The 23,222-nt window shown below is 39.7% G+C and overlaps 1 protein-coding gene across 1 annotated transcript in view; it reads right to left on the bottom strand.

Moving 5' to 3' along the window:
- The window catches only part of ADAMTS16 (ADAM metallopeptidase with thrombospondin type 1 motif 16), a 154,294-nt gene that overhangs the window by 84,557 nt on the left and 46,515 nt on the right, over positions 1 to 23,222 (bottom strand). The window contains exons 6-9 of the mRNA XM_067730343.1: positions 22,545 to 22,704; positions 20,880 to 20,985; positions 13,454 to 13,591; positions 5,636 to 5,789 (exon numbers count right to left, since the gene is read on the bottom strand). Coding sequence (XP_067586444.1) covers positions 5,636 to 5,789; positions 13,454 to 13,591; positions 20,880 to 20,985; positions 22,545 to 22,704 — 558 coding nt within the window. The remainder of the gene's footprint in view (positions 1 to 5,635; positions 5,790 to 13,453; positions 13,592 to 20,879; positions 20,986 to 22,544; positions 22,705 to 23,222) is intronic.

Raw genomic sequence — 23,222 nt, 5'->3', positions numbered from 1 at the left:
ATCAACAAGTCATCAGTGGACAGAGAAAGCCATGGCCATACATGTGTGTGGATTTATAAACAAGTATGTAAACACCCACACATATACACCAAATACATCTATTTATCCAAAAGAAGAATGCATATGCATTCGCGTTATCTCTTAACTTTCCAAACTAAATGGCACGTGGTACTTAAAAAAGGTTCAACCCTGTCTAAAACATCATCCATCCATCTATCACCCTTCCCAGCAAAGTCTTACTGAATGGGCCATAAGTGCCAAGTGCTGGTTGAGGCATTGGGTAGTTTCCTTGTTATTTATTATTTTATATTCTTCAGTCAGAAAAGGGAATAAGCTCACAATATTGACTTTAATGGGTATTTTTCAAAAGGTATTTTCTCTACTGTTCATGGTGAAGTAACTGGTACCACACTTACTTTTCTACATGCAAAAACTATAAAACTGGACAAAATGTATTGGTCAGTTGTTTCAGACCCTTGCAACAAGCAACACAGTACATGGTCCTCAAGAGAAGGGAATTTGTAAGGTGGGCATCACCTTTGCCCAGCTCTCTCTCTGGGAACACTTTGCTGGCCACGGTGCAAAGACATGGTTCCCATGAAGACAACAGCAGTCTCACTGAATGGAGGGTGCATAGATCAGAGTTGGGGCTGCAGAAGTAGCTAGAATTTGTGGGAATGGGACCAGAAAGGAGAAAGCTGCATTGAGTAGGAAGCACCAGAGGTCTCCATGAGGATTTTCTGCAGGTCCTTATCTGGTGAGTGAATGGTTGATGCACAGGATGAGACTCCAAGTGGCCTGGAAGAGAGCAACAGCTTTAGGTCGAAAGCTGATAAGGGCTAGAAGACAGAGATGCACAATGCTAGGAGACAGCAGTGTTCTGGCCACATAAAGTGGAGAGACTTCAGTAAGCATCCCGGGTGTCCATGTCTCATGAGTAAGAACCACAAACTAGAGTACAGGACATGCCCTAGGGCTAAGGAAAAACCAGAATAGATGAGCCCTAAGGAAGAGTAAAACAAGCCTCAGGGGATCAAAAGGATTCACCTATTATAATAACATAATATAAATACATGCAACATAAAATAACAATATGTTACAATATATAATTGTAACATATGTAATATGTTATAAATATATTTTAAAAATGGACATAATAAGTGAACAAATGGGACATTCCCTAAAAAAAATATAGACTATAAAAAAAGAACCAAATAGTAATTCTGGAACTGAAACTTAAAATAACCCAAATGCATAGCTTGCTGAATTGTCTAAACAAATGATTAGAAATGTTAGAAGAAAGATACAAATGATCACAAACAATTTATCAGAAACAGCTGAGTCCAAATGAAAACGGAATTATATCTTTAAAGTGTCTAAAGAAAAAAAAAGAATAAACTATTTAGAATTCTGTACTCAGAAAAAGTGTTCTTCAAAACTGAGGGTGAGTTAATGACATTTGCAGATAGAGAAAACCTGACGTACTTTGTGGCCACAGATTGTGTTACAAGAAATGTTAAAGGAAGTTTCTCATCCCCTAAGGAAATGATATAATTTGAAACTGATCTATAAGAAAGCATAAATAATAAATGGCAAACATGTGGGTAAATATAAAAGATGACCCTATTTTATTTTAAAGCAACCCATTATTTTAAAACAAAAAATTTAATATTGTGTTGTGTGGTTTACAGCATGCATAGAAATAAAATACACGATGACAATAGTACATACTGTGAAAGAGGGATACATGGACTTATTTGTCGTAAGGATCCTCCTGCATTTTGCATAAAGTGATATGATGCTAATTCTATGTAGGTTGTAAATTAAAGATGCAGCTGTAATCTCTAGAGTAACCACTAAAAATACAAGAAAATATAGCTAAAAAGCAAATTGATGCAAACATAGAATTTTTAAAAGCATGTTTAATCCAAAAGAAAACAAACAAAAAGGAAGAGAACAATAGGAAACAAATAGCAAAATAGTAGACTTAAATCCACTATGTCAATAATTACATTAAATATAAATGGATTAAACATCCCAGTGGAAGGCTATAGATTGTTCAACTGGATAGAAAAGCAATGCCAAACTAAAGGATGTTATGACAGACATATTTTATATAAAAACACAGATAAATGGAAAGTAAAAGGGTGGGGAAAGATATCATGCAAAGAGTATTCTTAAATAAGCTGATGTGGCTATATTAACATAAGATGAAGTACAATTCAAGGGAAAGTAACATTATCAACAATAAAATAAAGTTATTATATATTAATGAGAGAGTCAGGAAGACATAAAATTCCTAAATGTGTATGCACCTAAATACCCAGCTTCAAAATATACAAAGCAAAAACTAATAGAACTAATGGGACAAATAGAAATATATGTAATCTTTGTTAGAGACTTTAACACTCATATCTATTAAATTATTAAATTGTTACATAACAAGTACCAAATATTGAAGAGGATATAGAAGCTATAAACAATATTATCAGAAAAACTAACAAACTAGATATATCTAGAACTCTATACCTGACCACTGCAGAATTCACAATTCTTTCAAGTGGCCATAGAATGTTCACCAGGGTAGACCAATGCTGAGCTATGAAATATGTTTCAATAAATTTCAAAAGTATACTTATAGGGTATATTCTCTGATAAAATTGAACAAAATTAGAAATCAAAATTAATAAGCTGTCTAGAAAATCACCAATTATTTGGTAGTTAAATAGTATACTCCTAAATAATGCATGGGTTAAAGAAGAAATCGCCACTTAAATTAGAAAATATTTCATAGCTAATAATATTAAAGATTCAACATCTAAAAATGTTCAGGATATATGTTAATAATGCTGCTGAGAAAAAGAAATTACTAGCTTTAATTATATTTAAATGGTTATATTAGAAAAGAAGAAATTTTTAAGTAAGTGATCCAAGTTTATCCCATAAACAGCAAGGAAAAGAAAGTCACATTAAGCCTTAGTATGTAATAAAGACAAAACAGACATTAATGAAATAGAAAAGAACCCAACAAATATTTCCATTAAAAATTAATAAAGATAAATACTGATGTTTTGAAAGGACTATTCAACTGATAATCTTCTAGTTAGATTGACCAAGAAAAAGCGATAAAGAAACACATGTTATCATTATTAGGAATGGAAGAAGAAATGTCACTATAGACCTTTCAGTCATTCGAGGGATAAATGAGAATATTACAAACAAATTTTGGTAACCCCCCTCCACCCCCAAAAAAAAAACAGGTAAAACAAACAAACAAAATCATTGGAAAAGGACTCTTTCTGTGTCATTTTTTGATGTTTAATTTTTTTTCCAATGAATCTGATCAGTCTAGATAGGAATTTCTTCTGCATAACCCTACATGTGTTAGTGTAGTTGAATTAGTGATTACAAAAACCTTCCCACAGATAGGATTCACTGGTAAGTTCTAATAAAACTTTAAGGAAGAAACAATAGCAATTTTATTACAAGCTCTTCAAGAAAGCAAAGGAGTAGGGAGCACTTTCAAATCATTTTTTGAGGGCAGCATAACCCTGATATAAATTCTTGAATGGTAATTTTAAGAAAAAAAAATTCTAAATTATACTATTCAAGAACACAGATATAGGGCTTACTGGTAGACACAGTGGCTGAGAATCTGCCTGCCAATGCAGGGGACACGGGTTCGAGCCCTGGTCTGGGAAGATCCCACGTGCCGCGGAGCAACTGGGCCCATGAGCCACAACTACTGAGCCTGCGCGTCTGGAGCCTGTGCTCCACAACTAGAGAGGCCGCAACTGCGAGAGGCCCACGCACCGCGATGAAGAGTGGCCCCCACTCGCCACAACTAGAAAAAGCCCTCGCACAGAAACGGAGACCCAACACAGCCAAAAATAAATAAATTAATAAATAAATTAATTTACTAAAAAAAAGAACACAGATATAAAAATCCTGAACAAAATATTCTCAAATCAAATCAACAAAATATAAAAATGAATAATAGATTATGACCAAGTAAAGCTACCCTAGGAATATAGGTTGGTTTAACATTCAAAAATCAATGAAAAATAATTTTAAACCCTTCAGTACAATTCACTACATTAACAGAATAAAGGAGAAAAATACATTTGTATCAATAGATGCAGAAAAAAAAGTATTATAAAAGTCAGCATAAGTTTGTGATAAAATCTCTTACCAATATAGGACCAGGAGGGAACTTTTTCAACTTGATAATAGGTAGCTATGTAAAACTGAAAGCATCATATTTAATGGCAAAATGTGAAACTTTACTTGGCAATTATGAAGTTCCAGAATAAGCAACGTGAAAGTACAGTGACAAATCAGAACAATGGTTGCTTACTGGGGTGGGAAGGGAATTGAATGGAAGGGGGCAAAAGGGAACATTCTAGATTTATGCTGGTAACATGAGGGAATACATTTGTTAAAACCCAATTGTACACCTATAAGAAATACATTTCCCTGCAGGTAAATATTTCCTCAGTAATAAAAAGACCTGCTGCATTTAACTTCTTATTTCCTGTATTTTCCAAACGGCACTAGTTTACCACGGAGGAAACTCTATGGTCACAGCAAAATAATGTGAAAACCAGCAGTATGATGTAGAAGATTCCATCTTTGAAAGAAAAATTTTATGTTCCTTTTCCTTAGCAAACAGGAGAGTGACACGCAAAAAATTCTCAGGGATTTCACATATTCTGCCAATGAAAAGGCAACATTGGGAATATATGCTGATGCTGACTGGTTTATTATTCTTGTTCCCAGCTGAGATTACCCAGCTGAGGAGATAAGAATCCAGTTCTGGCACATGGCTGTAATTGACTTTTGGGGGGAGAGCTACTTTAGTTTAGAAGAAAGAAGATTATCACATTAGATTGAAATTGGGAATATTCCCAGTGCATTCTGAAATGTTGGACGTTTCTGGAAGACTATATATTTTTGTCTATTTTTCTCTTGATTTCATTATAAACTAGAATAAAAGAAACCTCAAAAATAGTTAATTTCGTTTAATTTATGGGTAGCTTTCCTAGTGGTTTAGTAGGGCAAGCTGTGAAATCTCGATTTTCCCTTGTCTAGCGAGAGCACATGTCTCTGTGTTATATGAGTAATTTATATGAGGAAACCAGTCTTCTGGTGTCCCTGGGGTCAATGGAGTTCTATGAAAGACTTCTCTAGAAACACTTAATTTGAGGAATTTAATAATCAGAAGTCCGAGATAGGCTACTGCTTTCTAGTAAATTTTGTCTATATCTGAGGAAGGTAAGGGGGTGGGGGGGACATTGTTTCTTAAATACCATTTGAAAGGAATGCAGTGTATTAATTTGCCATCTTACACCAACCAAGAGTTCTTGCTGAGCTCCCACATGATAAATCAGAAAGAAAGAACTGACCCAACAGGCCAAGTCAGTACTTGAGAGGAAACTGATCCCCACAACAGTATCCACTGTCATTTTCTTTGCCAGTAAAACATGTGTTTCCTGTTATATAGGACCAGCCCTAACATACAGGATTTGACATTTGGTAGGTACCCAATAAACGCAGAATACATCAATGTCAGCTTCACTGAATAAAACGGTTTTATGAAGAATTCTACATTGAACATCTGCCAGCAGTCACTTGCCTTTTTAAAATCCAGCATGCAGAGTTTGGCTTTCTCTCCAAATTGCCACTTGCACTGTGTGTTTGCATCGTATAACTCTCCCGGCAGCTTCTCGGGATACTTGTATTCCTTCCCAGGCTTTGGCTGATCCGCAAGGCATGTAGCTTGGGCAGTGCTAAAACAGAGGAACTGCTGGTGATGCCGGAAATTACCAAAGATGTAACTTCAATCACGTAATTCAATGATTGAATTACATGTAATTACACGTAATTCAATCATGCCTTTCCTTTCTCATGCAATTTTACCACATGTCTTGTATAAGAAGAGGGGACATTTTTCTCCTGAGGTCCAATATAACATTTATCTTAATTCTCTTAAAATACAGAGGCCACATTTTCTGAAATTGTTCATAATATGTTTCACCTTTTCCAGGGAGGCAATTTGTTCTTCATCGGATTTCTTAAACCTATCATGGGGAGAGTGAAATGGGATAATACAACCAGATGTTCGATGTGAGGAGCTTCTATAACAGACACCTTAAAAAGTACACTTCTTGCCAGGAACAATAAAAAGATGAAATGAGCACTGTAAACAGCAAAACACAATCAGCCAATTTCAAAGGCTGGAATTTTCTTTCTTCCGTCCTTCCTTCCTTTCCTGCACAATAGCTTCCAGCTTCCACATGGAGCATTGCAATGATTTCCACCAGAAATGCTCTATACGCAGGCTGATTTCTGACTAGATTCCAAAGTCAAGAAGAAAATTAATTCTCCTTAAGTTCCCTAGAAGATGGACTAAAGGCCAACAAATGATTTCTTCCTCTACAAATAGGGTATCCTCTTTCCTACCAGAGACAGGCTTTGGTATAAATTTTGCGTTCGGAGGGAGGGGAAACAAGTGTTTGCAAATAGCAACTAAATCTTATTTATAAATTTCAATAAGCAAAAACAAACAAAAACAAAACACCTCTGTAATCACAATAAACTTAACAACAGTAGATCTGCCTAAGCATCCCCAAACTTTTCTTTGTGTGGTTGTCCACCTTGATCGGAATCTTTCTGTCCCCAGTCTCCAGGACCCGGGCCCCAGATTCTATTGCCTTGGAGCCCACTGATGCATGTGTGCCCTTAATTAATATCCACATACATAAAACATGAGGAAGGGCACCAGTCACTGTGGACAGGACATTAAACATACATGCAAGGAGGTCACAAGCCTTTTAATAGATTAAATCAAAGGCTAGGAAAGTGCTAAGAGCAGTGACTTGCTCACTGTGAGTGTTGAATAGATGATCTTTCTATTACTGCTACGATGATCATGATGTAAGGGTCTATAAGTAGAGAAAAATGAATAAAAGCATAACTAACACTCCATGACAGGAGTGATTTGGCAACTTTGGAATTCCATAGCACCTCTCTCTAATGATCTCAAATGATTCCTATATACTAGTTAGATGTTCCCCATTATCTCTCTAAAGTTACATCAGGGTTGGCAATACTATTCCCATTGCATAGAAAGGAAACTAAGAAAAGTCAGCTACATTGATGAACCCAAGCAAGAGATTGAAAAACAAAAACTTTTTAAAGTTCACAGATTCAGGATTTTTTTATAGTTTGATCAAATGGAACCTATTATTTTTTATTCATCCTTAAAATTTAATTCAAAGAGGACTTCCACTTTTAACTATGGTGGACCAGCACGTATGAGACTGATTGTTCTACAGGCATCAGAAGCCTATCAAAGTAAAAAGAACATGAAGGATGAACATTTCCAGAGCAAAGGAAAGTAGAGAAGTGAACCCAACACCCAGTAATATTTTTCTCCTCAAGGAATTTAATGAGTCATAAAAAGATGCTAAGGAGCCTAGTGGCTGAGTAGAAAGTGGTCCTTACGAGGCTGAGAAGCTGAGCAAGGTGTTGGCAATCTGGTGGGGCTGGGAGATAAAGATTGAAATTGTGGGTCAACCCTGGTAAACAAAATTTTCACGGAAGCCATACTACGTCTTTGCTGAAGGAGTAAAGAAATAACGTGAAAGGCCGGTTTAGGAAGACCGAATGCCGGGATGACATCAGCTCAACCCCAAAGTGACTTACTGATAAACTGCAACTGCCCTGTCTGCTAGAAAGAAAAGATAACATCATTTGGGGCTCTATCTTGTCTTTAATTTTTTCATTAACAATATCCTTCATTTGTTCAAAATTACCAAATGTATTGGGAGATGAGACCAAAATATTGAAACCCAAGAGAATGCACAAGATACTGGAATCCAGATACTGGAGTAGTCAGAAATGGACTTTAAAATTATTATGGTTATTAGCTTTGAGAAAATAGAGGTTAAGATGGAGAATTTCACCAGAGAATGAATATATACAAAATATGTATGTGAGGTATTGTGAAAAGTTCTAACACTTACACAACTGGAATCCAAAAAGGAGAAGACAGAATGAAAGGGTCAGAACCAATATTTGTAGATAAAATGTCAGAACATTTTCAAAAACTGATGAAAGACAATAAACCACAGATGTAAGCAGTTCTAAAACCCCAAGCAGGAAAAAGAAAAAGAAAAACACGTGGGTACATGAAAGAAATTCTACAGAAAACCAAAATCACAGAAAAATGTCAAAAGTAACCTGAAAACAAAACTTTCAAAGGAGCCACAGAGAATCTGTACATGGCCCTGAGGATGAGGTGCCTGCCTGGTCCAGTGCACAGACTAGGGGCCTGGAAGGTCCCATGCAGGGGGAGACACAGCAACACACACGTCAACACTGTGATGTGAAAGTCGGCTCTGGTCAGCATCGCATTTGAAGAGCCATGAGAAGATCCCACCCCTGATTCTTCTGGCTGGGCTCATGCTTGGGCGTGTTTGCACTTGTCCCCTCATCCAAAGCAGGTCACACAGCTAAGCCCAGAGTCAGTGAGGTGGGCACAGGGATACAACAGGGTGTGGGTGCATGAAGCAAAAGCATTGCAGCCAGTTTACAATCACCTGATATCCACCAGGACAAAATATGTGTGAACTCTGCTGCATGCCCTACACAAAAGTCAGGTGGCCTACATGTGATAAGCAAAGCAACAAAGCTTGTGGAAGAATATATTCATGGCTCTGGGGTAAGCAGAGTTTTTTTCCAGTGGTGTACAGAAAGTGCTAATCCTAAAGGAAAAATATGAATAATTTGGACTCCCTTAAAAACATAAGAAAACTCTTCTGTTTATCAAAAGACACCATTAAAAGTGTAAATACTGTGTAAATACTAAGTCATAGAGTGAAAGAAGATATTTGCAATACATATTTCCGGTAATGCACAAAGTGTTCCTACTCAGTATATATAAAGTACTCCCAACAAGAGATAAGAAAAATAAAGGAGTTTAATTTCAAAAACATGCACAGGAGATTTGAACAGACACTTCACTAAAGAGGTTTCTAAAGTAGGCTTTAAAATGTGAAAAGGTGTTCAATCTCATTAATTACCACTTTGATCCACCACCCAGACCCACAAGATTGGCCACAATGAAAAAGACCAGCGAGATCAAGTGTCGGCAAGATTGTGGAACAATCTGAATATTCATAAGTGCTTGTGGGATTGTAACTTCGCACAGCCACTTAGGAAAGCTACTTGGCAGTGTCTACTGACACTGTACATATATATTTATGACCCCAAAGTTTCTCTGCTCCGTATACTCAGAGATATATGTGTAAACCAAAAGAATATTTACAGTGACATTTCTTATAATAGTCAAATACTGGAAATGCAAATGTCTATCACTAACAGGATGGATTAATAAGTTGGAGCATATCCACACAATTAAAAATAAGTAAATGAATATCATATTTTTATGCAGAAATAAGGATGAATCTCAAAATCAAAATATTTAGCTAAAGACCCCAGACACAAAATAGCACATAACTCATGACTCCATTCATAGTAAGTTCAAAACCAGACAAAACTGTCTACGGTGGCGTCTGTGTCAGAGGAATGGTTGTCTGTGGGGAAGAGGGAGGTGATGACGGCATTGGGGAAGGGTATTCTGGGGGGGAGAGCGGTGTTCCATGTTTTTTTTAGGTTCGTTCACACATCCATCCCTTCACAAAGTTAGAACTTTTATTTGGTAGTGGGAACTTTTAAGATCTACTCTCTCAGTAAACTTCAGCTATAAAATACAGTATTGTTGACTGTAGTCACTATGCTGTACATGACAGTCCCAGAAACTCATTCACCTAATCTTTAGAAGTTTGACCACTTTCACCCATTACCTCTCTCCCACTCACCTGGCCCTTGGAAACTACCAATCTACTCTCTGTTTCTAAGAGTTTGATTTTCTTTTTAACATTCCACATATAAGTGAGATCATGCAGTATTTGTCTTTCTCTGACTTATCTCACTCAGCATAATGCCCTCAAAAACCATCCATGTCGTCACAAATGACGGAAGTTCCTTCTTTCTCATGGTTGAATGATATTACAATGTGTGTGTAGATAGGTAGACAGGTAGATAGATAGAGAGATATAATTAGATACAGTGCATATACACATATAAATACCACATATACATCATATATCTCACACCTTCTTTACTCTTCCATCCATTGAAGGGCACTTAGACTGTTTCCGTGACTTGGCTACTGTAACGTGCTCCATATCATGATCTAGGTAGAAGTTACACTAAAATGTTCACTGTGTGAAAAGTTACTGAGTTATATGCTCATAATTTTGTACTTTTCTATATATGTGTTTAACTACATATACAACGTCAATGAAGGAAATAAGGCAAGGCCAGAGGTTCTGCAACAATATTTCAAAGTCCTCTTCCCACTCTGATTCATGAACCATAAAATGTTAAAGAGCTCGAGAGTTCTTTTACTTGTATCCCCTCTTTTTCCAAGAGAGACAATGGATTATAGGTTATATCAGCTGCCAAGGTCAAGGCCTTCCCCGGCATAGTGATGAAGACCTGATCGGCACATGAACTCTGATTCGCTTGCTGATCAACGATACGGCAGTGCCCATTCTCCAGTCTCCCAGAAACTGCACTCAGCCATGACTTGCTGGTTTATATTTCTTAAGACGAACATTATACAGCAGAGCAAGATGTGAACTGTAATGTATTATTTCTTTTATGCCCCAAAACATACTCTTTCAGGCCAAATCAAGTTTTCCCATTGACAGGGTGGTCGGGGGTATGGCAGGGCATCCCTCAAATTCCTGCTTTCCTATGATGACCTTTCTCATGTATGGATGCAGAGTCATATGACAAGAGGGGAGGTGTGTTCACTGATCAGAAGTGCATGATTCAAGTTTTTAAAAAGCAAATTGAAGATGAGTCCATGTTGTCATTAAGTTTAAAATAATGAGCTAAAATTTCCCTAAGTCTTAGGCCTCCCGGATACAGACATGAGTGAATGTGATGAGGTCTGTGTCTGCCCATAGGAAATGACATATGTCTTTATTGATGAGGTTGAGGAATTTACTGCAAAAACATATCTGTCCTTCTTGACTCTACTGAGTATAGAGAAAAGTTGTGCTGACAACTTCAGGCTAGTTGAGTTCCCTTATTATATATATTTTTTCCGTGTACCCAATGCTAGGCTGATCCTAAAGGAGAACAGATTCATCTTTGTAAAGTTGGCCGTTTATCCCTACTCACTGTTGGGATCATGTCCAAATTGCCAACTAATTGGTGGAGAATATAACAGTATTTTGATTACTTACAAATCAGGAAGTCAGCAAACATATAAAAGATGGTCTCAGGTTCATTAAGCCAACGAAAAATCAGGATTGATGCACTGGGGACACGTCCAATTCACAACTAGACATCTCAAGTACAATTAATCTTAAGAGTGAATTTGACAATGAAAGGCTATCGTAGAAAATTTAATCTTTTGAGAAATCCAATTTGGGAGCATGTAAAATCTTGTATTTTTATTATTATGTGGTCCAAAACAACCAGTAAAGTCCCTGAAAATAAATGTTTGTTACTGCATGGCTACAGAAGGGTTTTACTGATTGGCACAAAAACAAATGAGCATACTTCAGCATATGTTTAACCATTCCAGTATCACTGGACAAAATGTCTTTGAACTCCAGAATCTTAATAAGTATTCTCAGGATCATATTCTGACTTGAAGATTACAGCCCATATTTAATGTCATCAAAACAATTATTCTCTAAGCCTATAACTATTTCCTTTCTGTGAGTTTTCCTATATTTCTTGGCAGTTTAAAAACTTTTTCTGGACGCTTTCATGATGCTGATTCTCACTGCAGGCCCATACTTTGCATCCCTGGGATTTTCAAGTTGTCAGAGGATATTTCGAAAAATTTAAAAATGTTTATATATCTTCATCATAGCCATTAAGATGAAAAAGAAGTAAAATTTTAAGAAAAGAATGTAGAAGTTTATAGAAAGGATTTGGGATATAGAAAACTCAAAAATTTCCTTGTTAATACAAATAAGAGCATTGTGAGCTAAAGTGAATTATCTTCTTTATTAGGGAAAGCAGAGTCCTTCACACACACACACACACACACACACACACACGCACATTTGAACAGGTGCATGAAAAAGCTAAAACAAGTGCTAACAATCCCCAACTTGACTCCAAGAGAACACCATACAGGGCACAGCAAATGTTGGAAGGACTGATTGTGTCATGTGAACATTGTCTTTTGGGTAATAGAAATTAAAAAAATGATCAAGTGTATATTCCTAGAATATAGGTTTATATTACCAGGGTACAGATATTATCTACAAAATTCTCACTCTTCCTGGGTAGCACAAAATATGGAAAGCAGTCATCGTTCCTTTAAGTGGTAAAATATCTCAGCTGAGGTCTCAAAGTAAGGCGGTGAGGAAGGACCACAGCTGCAGGCTGGAGCCCCCAAGGCTGGTAGTCAGGACGCAGCTCTGAAGATGTGTTATGAGGTCTGGAAGTGATGGAAGAGGCAGCAAGAAAGAGAAACCAGCTGTGCACTCACTGCCTCAGGTGAGCACAGGGAACCATCCATAGGATAATGAACAGAACGTGGTGAGTAAAACCAACAGAAATAGGCCTGAGATCCTGCTCAAATGATGTTCTAGAAACAAGACGGGTTAATTTGTGCAGCAGAAAAAAAAAAGAAGAGGGGCTCTACTGAAAAAATAAGAAAGAAAGAGAGGAAACCAGGGGGATAATCCACTTTACTAGCAGATCTAAAAATGTTTCTTAAAGTCCCTTATTTCTCTAAAATTTTAAAATCTACTGACGATCTCTTTTTCAGGGGGTCAAACTGTACCTCCTTAATGTTCTATACCCTAAATGAATTAGAGCTATGATGAAACCTTCCAGAAATAATTCTTAAAATTATAGGATTTTAGACCCAGGTGAAGGTTTATATACTCTTTTTTTTTTCCTCCTAATGAGAAATGTATTTTGTAAAAAAACATAATAATAATTCATGGTATGTCACTTATATCTCAATAAAAGTACAAGAAAATATTTAAACATTAAAAAATTAAAAAAAATCATGGACTGAAAATGTCTGGTTATAGAAGTAAGAATTAAAAAAACAAACAAAAAAAAAAACAAACGGTAGTGACAAATACTTTGGTTTGCTAAGTATCTTAAGGGATTCTTTTGACTCTAAAGGGCAAATGAGGTCAGATTAAGCTTGCAGAAATTGAGGCTCTAAGAAAGTGTTCGGCAAACTCCTTGGTCAAATGAATGTCTCCAGATGCCTTTAAATGGGGACCATCTGCGGAAGGGGCACCTGGGTCTGGGGCTTCTTGGACAGGATTAGGCTGACCCAGCAGTGAACATCAAAGGCACAGAGAGATACACAACCAGCTTTAGGGGTTCATACCTTAAAAATTTGTGCAGGTACTGGCGGCTGCAGGGTGACCAGGAGAACACCCCATTGCGTCCTGCCAACGTAGGGGACATTATGTTGCCCTCAGACTTTTTGCACACGTTCCCTTCTCCATCATGGACCATGCCGAAGCTATGAGAGAGAGAAAGAAACGGGTCTTTCAAAACAAATAGCAGTTTCAACTGTCTAACACACTCTAACAAACACAAGTCAACAATGTGAAGGCCCCCCTTCTCCTGTATGCTAGGCAGGCAGAAGAAAGAGTCCTAACAGCCAAACAGGGGAGAATATCCATGAGGTCACAGACCTCTCCTGGAGAACTACCATTTGTCCAGCTGTTTGAAAGTGTACACCTACATCAAAACAGAGCACATGTCCAGATGTCTGCCAAAGGCAGACGTTTTAATTATAAAAAAGCATTTCCAGTGGGATGTAGAGGGCAGTTTATTTGATCTTGAGAAAGCTGATGATGTTCTTATTGCTTTCTTCTCTCTCTACACTCTTTGCTGCTCACCAGCCATGGTCAGGATTTCCAGGTGTTTGTAAGAAACACAAATGCAGGCTCCACAGGGGAGTGTGATGTTTACACAATTTAAGAACGACTAAACCACTACTGCCCCTCTTGGTGGTGCTGAAATTTTGTCCCTACACCCAGTGCTGATCCAGCTCGTGCTAGGTCTTCACTGCTGGAGGCTGTGACAGCAGGCCAGTACTTGACCAGACTCCCTACTTCCCTTTGGAGGAAGTGACGCCATGGAACTCCCGTGAGTAGCTGTGGTGGCGTTTATCTGCAGGCGTTGTTTGAAGGTACGTCTGTTACTCTTGACTGAAACCAGAGCACTTTGGGGCTCCAGCCCTAGCTTAGTATATGGAAACACCTCAGGCTACAGTGGCTATGGGACCTCTTAATAGGGTCCTTTGCAGATGTTCAAATCCTACAATGCCAACAGCAACCCCTTACTGTCACTCGAGAAAACTGCAGCCTTGCACCTATACAAATCCCATTGACTGAGATGCTACCTCTCCCCACCAAGTAGGCTCTTCTTCTTAACTTCCTAAAGCTAGCCCTGTGGGATAGCCTCATGTTACCATCTTCACCCACCTCAGAAGAGCACAAATGACTACCTTGGGAAGAAAGCCTCCGGAATTTGGGAGCTCCGTGACATTGAAGACTTCCCATTAGGGTAGATACATCCTTGGAGAGTCAAGCCATTTTTGGCCATTAATGTCTGGTACCCACCCGATCACTGTATGGATTCCCAGAGAGCAGTTCTGAATGAGTGGGATACAGAAGGCAGGGGAAAAGCAAGAGGGGAGAAAGCAAAGAAGGACAGGTGGGTTACTGCATCTGTGGGCTTTCTGCCACCAAGAATCCCAGGATGAATGGAGGGAGGGTCACAGGGATAGGAGACACCAACCCAGGGGAAGTGGGCTCCAAAAGGGGGCCAGGGAATCTGCACTTGTGTCCGAGGTTGAAGACTTAACTGTTTCTTCTTAGAGCTGTTTAATAATATCAGTAAAAATGACAACTCCCATTTGTAAGCACTATTTTTCAGACAAGATATTAAGCACATTATCTATATTTTCTAACCCGAATCTTACTACAAGCCTACAAGCCTACAATGACAGCAAGACTGAGGGCTGGAGACAGGCTTGTCCAGGGTCTCAGAGTCCGGACTGGAACCCGATACTCTGACGTCAGAGCCCAGGCGGGACCCGTGCAATAGTGTACCCGGAGCGTGATTGAAGGGTGTGTCCAAGGAAATCTGGCACACAAACATTGTCGAATTTCTGCAAAATTCCTGCTCAGTACCAAGGATGATGTAGTTGTGGTCATTTCGGCCTCCACCCATTCTCTGAAGTTCTATTAGAAGCAATCAATCAAGGTGAGGGTAACCACATGGCTGGAGAAATGTGCCACGGTGATGGAGAGGATTCACGCAGAGGCTGCTTTGGGGAGAAAGTGATAAAAACGAAATAACAAAGTACCCTCCCCTGGCTGGCCCTTGACCTGAATATAAGAAGACAAATTTGGGTCCTGCGAGTGCCCTAGATGAATTTGCTACCACTTCTGCCTACATTTCTAAGGAATTCAAAGCCACAACATCCCAGATCTGGGGACACCTTGGTCTTAACCATTTTCATCTAAGGCATTTTCAGTGATTCTCAGACTTTTTTGAGTATCAGAATATCTGGGAAATGCACCACACATGTGCCTCCCCAAAGCCCACCCTGTTAGATTTTTGATTTAGTAAGTTGGGGGTTAGGCTCTGGCATTTGGGTGAATCCTAACACAATAACGTGATTCTGATGCCCACCCAAACTTCAGCACTACTATGTCTCGAGTTGCTTTTCCAAGCAGTACAAATCCCATATTCTGCACTGTTGTGGGTGTTAGCACAGTGGCATGAAAATACCACACGATAATCACAGTTGATATTAACATTAATAAGTCATGGAAGAATGAATAGGGCACATTTTGAAGATAAGGTTGGTATTTGGCAACTAAGAAATAAAATTACTATTCAAGTTATACATTACCAGACATTTTTTTTTTTTTTGCTTCCATGACTCACAATACTTTATTCAAAGTGGTTATCACCCTACATGTTAAAACAATGCACTTTTTTCTCTTCCTTATCTACAGGGACTCTTCTTAACAATGCTCAGAGCCCGAGTGCAGGTGGACTCACTAGTCCGTGACAGGTGCTCCACCGAAGTTTGTTGAATGAATAAAGAACAACCTTCCAGCTACAACAACAACTCAAATACCCAAATGTAAACATAATTTCAGATTAATTTGGACTTGAGAATTATATTCTGTATCAGATGCTCTTAATGTCTTCTATAGAATTTTCTTGAGTTATTCAATTACATCAGCAAGTATTTCTTTATTACTAATGATATACCCAGAATGATGAACAGCCAAGCTTTTTTAGAGGTTGTACCAATATTTTAAGCTGATCAGACAGCAGTAGGTCAAGGAAAGGAGAAACCCTTCAAAGCAACGATGGGTCAAAGTCATCTGGATGGTAAATCACACCCTGGAGGTGATGATAGCACCACAGGTAGGATCTACTTGTCCAGAGCCTGATGCAGGATTTTCAAGAAGCAAACCCATCCTCCCTGAGAGACGGGAAGTGGACATGGGGACAGCAGTCATGTGGGACTCTCAGGGCCAGGGCAGGTCAGATAACCTGGGGGAACACAGGCTGTGGAGGCGGGGGAACCTCCATCAGGTCTTGATCCTGTCGTTCACAAGTGGGTTGATTTGGGGCAAATTTCTCAAGTCCCTGAGCCTCAGTTTCCTCACCTATAAAATGGGATAATAAAACCTTCCTCTTAAACTGTTCAGAATACCTGGCACCATGCATGTCAAAAAGGAAAATTCAAAATGTATCTTTCCCAGATTCAAATGTGGTCTTGATCAGATCTCTCAACACCTAGATGTCAGATATCACTTGTATACATATTTTGTGCATGTGTGTGTGTGTGTGTGTGTGTGTGTGTGTGTGTGTAGGGGGGTGAGGAGGCAGTTCAGCCAAGGGTCAATGGTTTTCAAATACCTTCTGGACACAGAAACAAACAAAAATCTTAGGAGGAATGACAGGAAATAAAATTTGTAAGAAATGATGCTCCAACATGCTGGAGCTCCCTAGGGGGCAGTCTGACAATCACCAGACCAGGTGATCTTTAAGCAGCCACTTGCTTTAATATTCCGCAAATCCTTAAAATCACCCAGCACCTCCCTGCCCCAGCTGTAGGGGCTCAGGTTGATGACAGAGCACAGTCATAAATCAGTGAGGTGCACACATCACCATCAAATGCTTGAAAGGGAGTCTAACATCACCAGCTGAATATGGTTGAGCTGAATGGTATCAGCACACCAACTCTGTTTCTTTCCAGAAGATTTCCCTGATTTTCCTTGCATCTCTTGAAATGCCTACAGCCCTCACTGCTTGACCCCTTGCATGCCATGCCTACCTTATCTTTCTTTAGGCTTTGAAGGGCATGGATCACTAGTCATTTTATAGAACGTTACACAGTGCTTTGCTGGCAGAATGCAAATTGTGCCTGGTGAATGGGTCAGTAAGTAGTGGAAAAGATAGGGGACAGAACGATGGATCATGAATACTCCTGAGCACAGTAAGTATGTTTAATATTGTCTTGATGGTCTAAAATGATCATGCAAATTAAGTATTTAAGCTGACTTTATATACAAGGAATGTTCAGCTCAAACAATGCAACTTAAATTGCACCTGCACACACCTGCTGAGGTCTCACAGGCTCTACGGGTTTTGCATATGGAAACCCACGTAAGAGGAGATCAGGAGATGCAGCCTGGTCACTGTCAGGCTGCCAGAGAACCACAGGGTATCTAGAATACGAGTCCCAGGGCCCTACCCATCTCATGGCATGACTTCCTTTGACAAATGAGAATTTTTCAAATGGATCCATGCCCAGATGGCATACTCTTCAAAACGTGTAGTTGAACCCTCAGTGTGTCTGTGCCGGTTCTTCAACACCTGCATCTAGGAAACCACACATCCTGTGACAAATGATTTAATACAAGCAGGAAACCGGCCCTGCACCAGTCCCGGCTCAGTCCCACACACTAAGGGAAAGCACACATCCTCACTTTCAGCTCCAGACCCTCTTTTCCCCTTCCCAACACAGATCCAAACACTGGCTCTTAGCAATTCCTATCTTTAGGTCAGACTCTCCAGTAGAAACCACAAGATGTCTTAGGATAAAAAGAACTGAACCTCATAGAAGAAACTAGCTGGGCATGAACTGCATCTTTCTTTGAGTTAAAGGTTAGGAAACCTGTGGCTGAAAGGCACAGAGAAGTACTCCTCCACCTTAATAATGTCCTCTGAACGTAAAACTGAAGAAGTAAGATTCATCTGTGAAACAGCATGTTTTACAACTTATAAATATAAAATTATTTTTTTAATTCTTAAGGTACAGGGCTCAGAAATTGACTGCTTAGAGCTCTTTGCCAAGGATAAGAGGAAGGCATGCTGTTTGATCCATGCATTAAACTTAGGATTCCTTCTCCAAGTAATAATAGTTCTTAAATGAATAAACTGAATAAAGTTGTTTGTTTTCAATTCACCTGAACTGCACAGAGCTGGGTTGCTGAATCTTTCCTGCTGCGGCCCCTCTCATTTGATGCAGTTGCCACAGCTAAGAATGTGTTAGAAATACGCCCCCTTCAGCTCACCTCTGACCCCTTGCAGCTCCTCCACGCCTCCTGTGCTGAATGTTCAGCCCAGGCTACTTGCCCAGCTAGTGAAGGGAAGATAAGAGATCATCCCCAGGGGTTTCCAGGCTTAGAGTTACATGTGAAACTACTCCACAAAGAGCACGTATTAGCGTTATTATTACTATTAGTACTATTATGATCACTTATTTTGGCAATTAGCACGTGCTTTTTATGTCTCCCATAAATACATGTATCCCACATGTATTCCTATTTCCTCATGTATGTATACATGTATGTATCCCACATGTATTTCCTATTTCCTCAATATGATCAGAAGCTATTTCACGGGTGACGTCAAACACTCAGAGCTCTCAGTCCTCCTGACTCTTGTACAATATTCTCTAAGCAGCAGGTGCTGGAGAAGGAGCTGATCATTTCCTGGAGGTCAGTTCTATCAGGAGTGGGACTTGCCTGCGTCCAAATCTAGAGTTCCTTTCCTTCCTCCCATCTGTATTCTCACTTGCAAGTAAAAACACTTTTCTCTTGTTTGGAAGAAATTCTTTTTCCATCTACACCCAGCCCTAGTGATGAAAGGAAATATTAATACTTGACTTCTAAGAAAAAAATAAAAGCAAACACGAATCCTTGTTGACTGGAAGACTGAGAGCCTCGTCTTGGACGCACCAGGGGCCTGAATCTCAACGGCTTATCTAATGCTGATTTGTTCAGCCCTTGATGACTTAAATATTTCTTACTTTGATTGTTTAATTAAATTCAGGTATGGTTCAGAGGACAGCAAGAGCCCCATGTCGTTAAAATAATGAGTTTTTTTGAAGTTTTAACTCTAGCAGCCTATTTAAAATTATGACTTAACTGAAAGCTTTGTAAAGTGTAGGTGCAATTTTCTAGGCACTGAAAAAGTCAATCATTACCTGTAATGATGAAGGGATCAGTAATAAGATATAAGCTTCACTTTCAGGTCATCAGTTCACACAGAGCCAAAGTCTGCAGGGCCTCTGTGAGAGCCCATTAAGGACAGGCACACATGTGTACAAACACACACACACACACACACACACACACACACACACAGATGCTTTGAACAGGTCGGGATGACATGAGTGGCCTCAGTACAATTTCTAACAGGGGATGGAGAAATCAACTTTGCAAAGACCAAATCACAAACATTGCCTTCTGCAAGTTTTGTAATTTGCAAATAAAATGAGGATGAAAGTGAAAATAGAAAAGCTGTAATTCCTGGCTGTGAATTTTCTAGGAGAAGCTTCAAGTACAGTTTCAGTCCAGCAGGAAAACACTTGTGTTACCACTGCTGATGCTCATATAAATCAGGGTAATTGCAGGAAATCAGCAAGTGGGCCCCACTGAGAAAAACTTTTTTTTTAATAGATGGTGCCTCGAAGTGAGGCAGCCTATAGATTATTAGACTAAGAAATCTTATTTAAGAATAATAGTTACTATAAGTAATGGACAGAAGTGTTTCATTCTACAGGAACAAAGGTAAGCTTCTCACTTAAAAAGATACTCCTAATGACATGCCACCCATTGCTGAGAGCTGTTTGTCCTGCATCGGTGTCTATCCATCTGTGCCAAAGTCCCGGGTTCCCCACTCCCCCTGATGCTGCCCCATTTCACAACTGACAATGGTGGGAACGTGGGGATGTGGGAAGCAAACCAGCTCCCACCAGGCTGCATCTCTTGTCCTCCCTGTACGTCCCAAACCCTGCACACCAGTCAAAACCCATCTCTACAAATTTTGAAAGTGATATAAGAATGCAAACTTGAGAATAGTAAGTTACCAATGGGCGGGCTTGTTACCATCTTCAGTCACGTGGAGTCCTCCCGTAGGAGTTAACCATGGAATGAGATGAGCTCACAGGACCAAGTTCAAAACCCAGGACAAAGGAGCAGAGACAGAAGAGTCTGTAGTCTGTGATTGTATGCACATGTGTGAGCAGGAAGGGAAGAAGGGAGTGAGGAAAGTGCAAACATGTGTGTTGCCACAGCTTTAGAATATGTGCGACGAGACACTCAAATAAAACAGAAGCGCCTACGTGAGCATTTCCTACTGGCGTTCTCGCTGCAAATGTGTGAATTCCCCTCACAGGCTTGAGCTACTGCACCAGAATCTCTAGACAATCTTCCAGTCCGCAGAGGACCCCAGGCTCCATCCTCCCAGGGAGATGCACTTACTTGTGTCCAGACTCGTGGGCGATGGTGAAAGCCAGTCCAAGACCTGTATCTTCATTAATCGTACAGCTGCGATATTTACTACACATTCCACTTATGGGTGCAAATCCTACAGGACATAAAGATCAAAAGAACATATGGGAGCAATATTGTAGTAAAATAAAGAAAGAGGGTGTGTCATGTGTGTGTATTTACCTCTGTCCTTTAGAGAAATTTGGTTCTCATTTTGTCAGGTGAAATATGAAACAGGAAACCCTTGGACAATCATATAAAGGGCCCTGAATTATGTGGGAAACCCTTGGACAATCATATAAAGGGACCTGAATTATGTGGGAGAAGGGGGTCTGAATTATGTGGGAGAAGGGGGTCTGTTTTCCCTTCCCAATCTATGGTTCTATGTAATGTTCAAGTTACAGGTTACAATGGCGGCGTAGTTGAAGAGGGCATTCCCTGCAGATGGAGAATTTCAGCTTTTTTCTATAAACAGCTGTGTTCTCAAAAGCCTGAGAAAAAGTGCTGTAGAGAGTGGGTGTCAGGTGGTCCCCAAGGCCACTCCACGGTGGAGGACTTTCGAGGAGGGTGCACAGGACTCAGCATCTGTCATGCTCCTGGGTGTAATTTAATAGGGATGGAAGTATATGGAGTAGAATCAGCAGAAGGGACAAGCACCTGGGGAGAAGCCCGGGGAAATCAGGCACGAGCTTCCAGGGCTTCCTCCCGCCGTGGAGTCGCACAAACGGACTTAATTCCTCCAACAAGGGGAATACTGCCCACCAGGGTGCTCATTAGAGACACAAAGCCCTGGCCTTTGGTTGGGGGCTGGTCACATAGCACCCCTGCCTGGAGTGGGCCAAAATTCCAGGCGCCCAGAATGAAAGCAAGTCTTCCGTGTAAACAGCATTATTTGTACAATTTAGGCCCAGTGAGCTTATCATGTGCAGGGTGGGAACCTCCTGAATTCTAAGTCCTCAGAGGCAGCCCAGGGTCCACCTTGCACTCAGGGCTTTCTGGGAACAAGTAGTCAGGACTAACCTCTATTAAACCAAGTCTTATCTGAATGTTTTTGTAATAAAGACCCTTCTTCCCTAAGATCTTGGGAAGAAATGGAGAATTAGGAAAAAAGGTCAGGAGAGCCTTGCTCAGTATCACACTGTGCTTTACACTGTTTGGAAAAGTATAAAAAACTTGCATCATATTATAAAATACCACCAAGATACATCCAGCCTAATAAACATGTTGAACATGGCTAAGATTGGGATATTCATAGAGAAATGGAAAAATCAGGGATCCAATAGTGTTGTAGTATCTCTACAAATATTCATAAATGTATTATTATTTTTTCATAGAATGAGACACCCTTGAATCTGTTGACCCTATTCTCACCACTGGAAGAAGAAATGGAAGAAATTATTTCTTAAATTAGAAGAGATAGAAGCTCTTGAATCTGTGAGAGACCTTTTCTTGTGAAAGAACTGATTTTGGTGAATAAATGCATACTCTTCTCTTTGGCCACAGTTTATACAGGGCAGGGAGTTTATTCCTTACAATTCCACCCAGCAGCAGCTACAGCTTACAGATTTGGAATGAGGGCAAAAATACTCCATATCCTAGGCCACTGAAGGCACACAGCACACATGTGTTTCTCAAAACCCTGGCAGAGGGTCTTACCCAGAGTATCACAGGGTTCATTCTTCCAGGAACATATGTCCAGGCCGGTTAGTAAGATGGCATGGTCATGGCGAGTCCCATCTTTCCCCATCAATCCAGACTGCCACTGGCAGAAGCTGCTCAAGGTGTGGTCCGCATGATGGCTTATCACTAGCCCTGGCTATGCAGGAGACAGACCAGGAGCCCGAGATAACAGGAAGAAAACATGTTGTCATGCAGTTGTTACTGGCTCTGTCATCACAGAAAACTAGCACTAACTTGGATTCAGTTACACAGGTGGAACTGGATGGCAGAAACTAATTTACCCATTTTATGTGTTAAAATCCAAAGGAGGGTGTCATATATAAAACCTGTACAGACTCAGTGTAGACACTCATGTTTATTTCTCTAGTTCTGTACCAAAACAGTTGGGATGTATTTGCTGACTCTGAACACATTTCAATGACCCAAGAAAGATGACTTCTGTGCATGAAATGTTCACATTCAAAGTCTTTATAAAACACTGAAAAATTATATAAGGCAACAGAATCGTTTATACGAGACTTTGCACATACACAAAAACACACCCGGATGGTGCTGTGTTTATTTCATAACCAAGTTGGGCAAGTAAGATTTCAAATTTGTAACTCTTCTAAGAGTTATTATTACAGTGTTAAATCAAGTCACTTTCCTACAGAG

The sequence above is a fragment of the Pseudorca crassidens genome, chromosome 3 (genome assembly GCF_039906515.1).
Source record: "Pseudorca crassidens isolate mPseCra1 chromosome 3, mPseCra1.hap1, whole genome shotgun sequence".
Taxonomy (NCBI): domain Eukaryota; kingdom Metazoa; phylum Chordata; class Mammalia; order Artiodactyla; family Delphinidae; genus Pseudorca; species Pseudorca crassidens.
The sequence above is the reverse complement of the archived record's forward strand: the minus strand, read 5'-3'. Positions and strand labels throughout refer to the sequence as shown.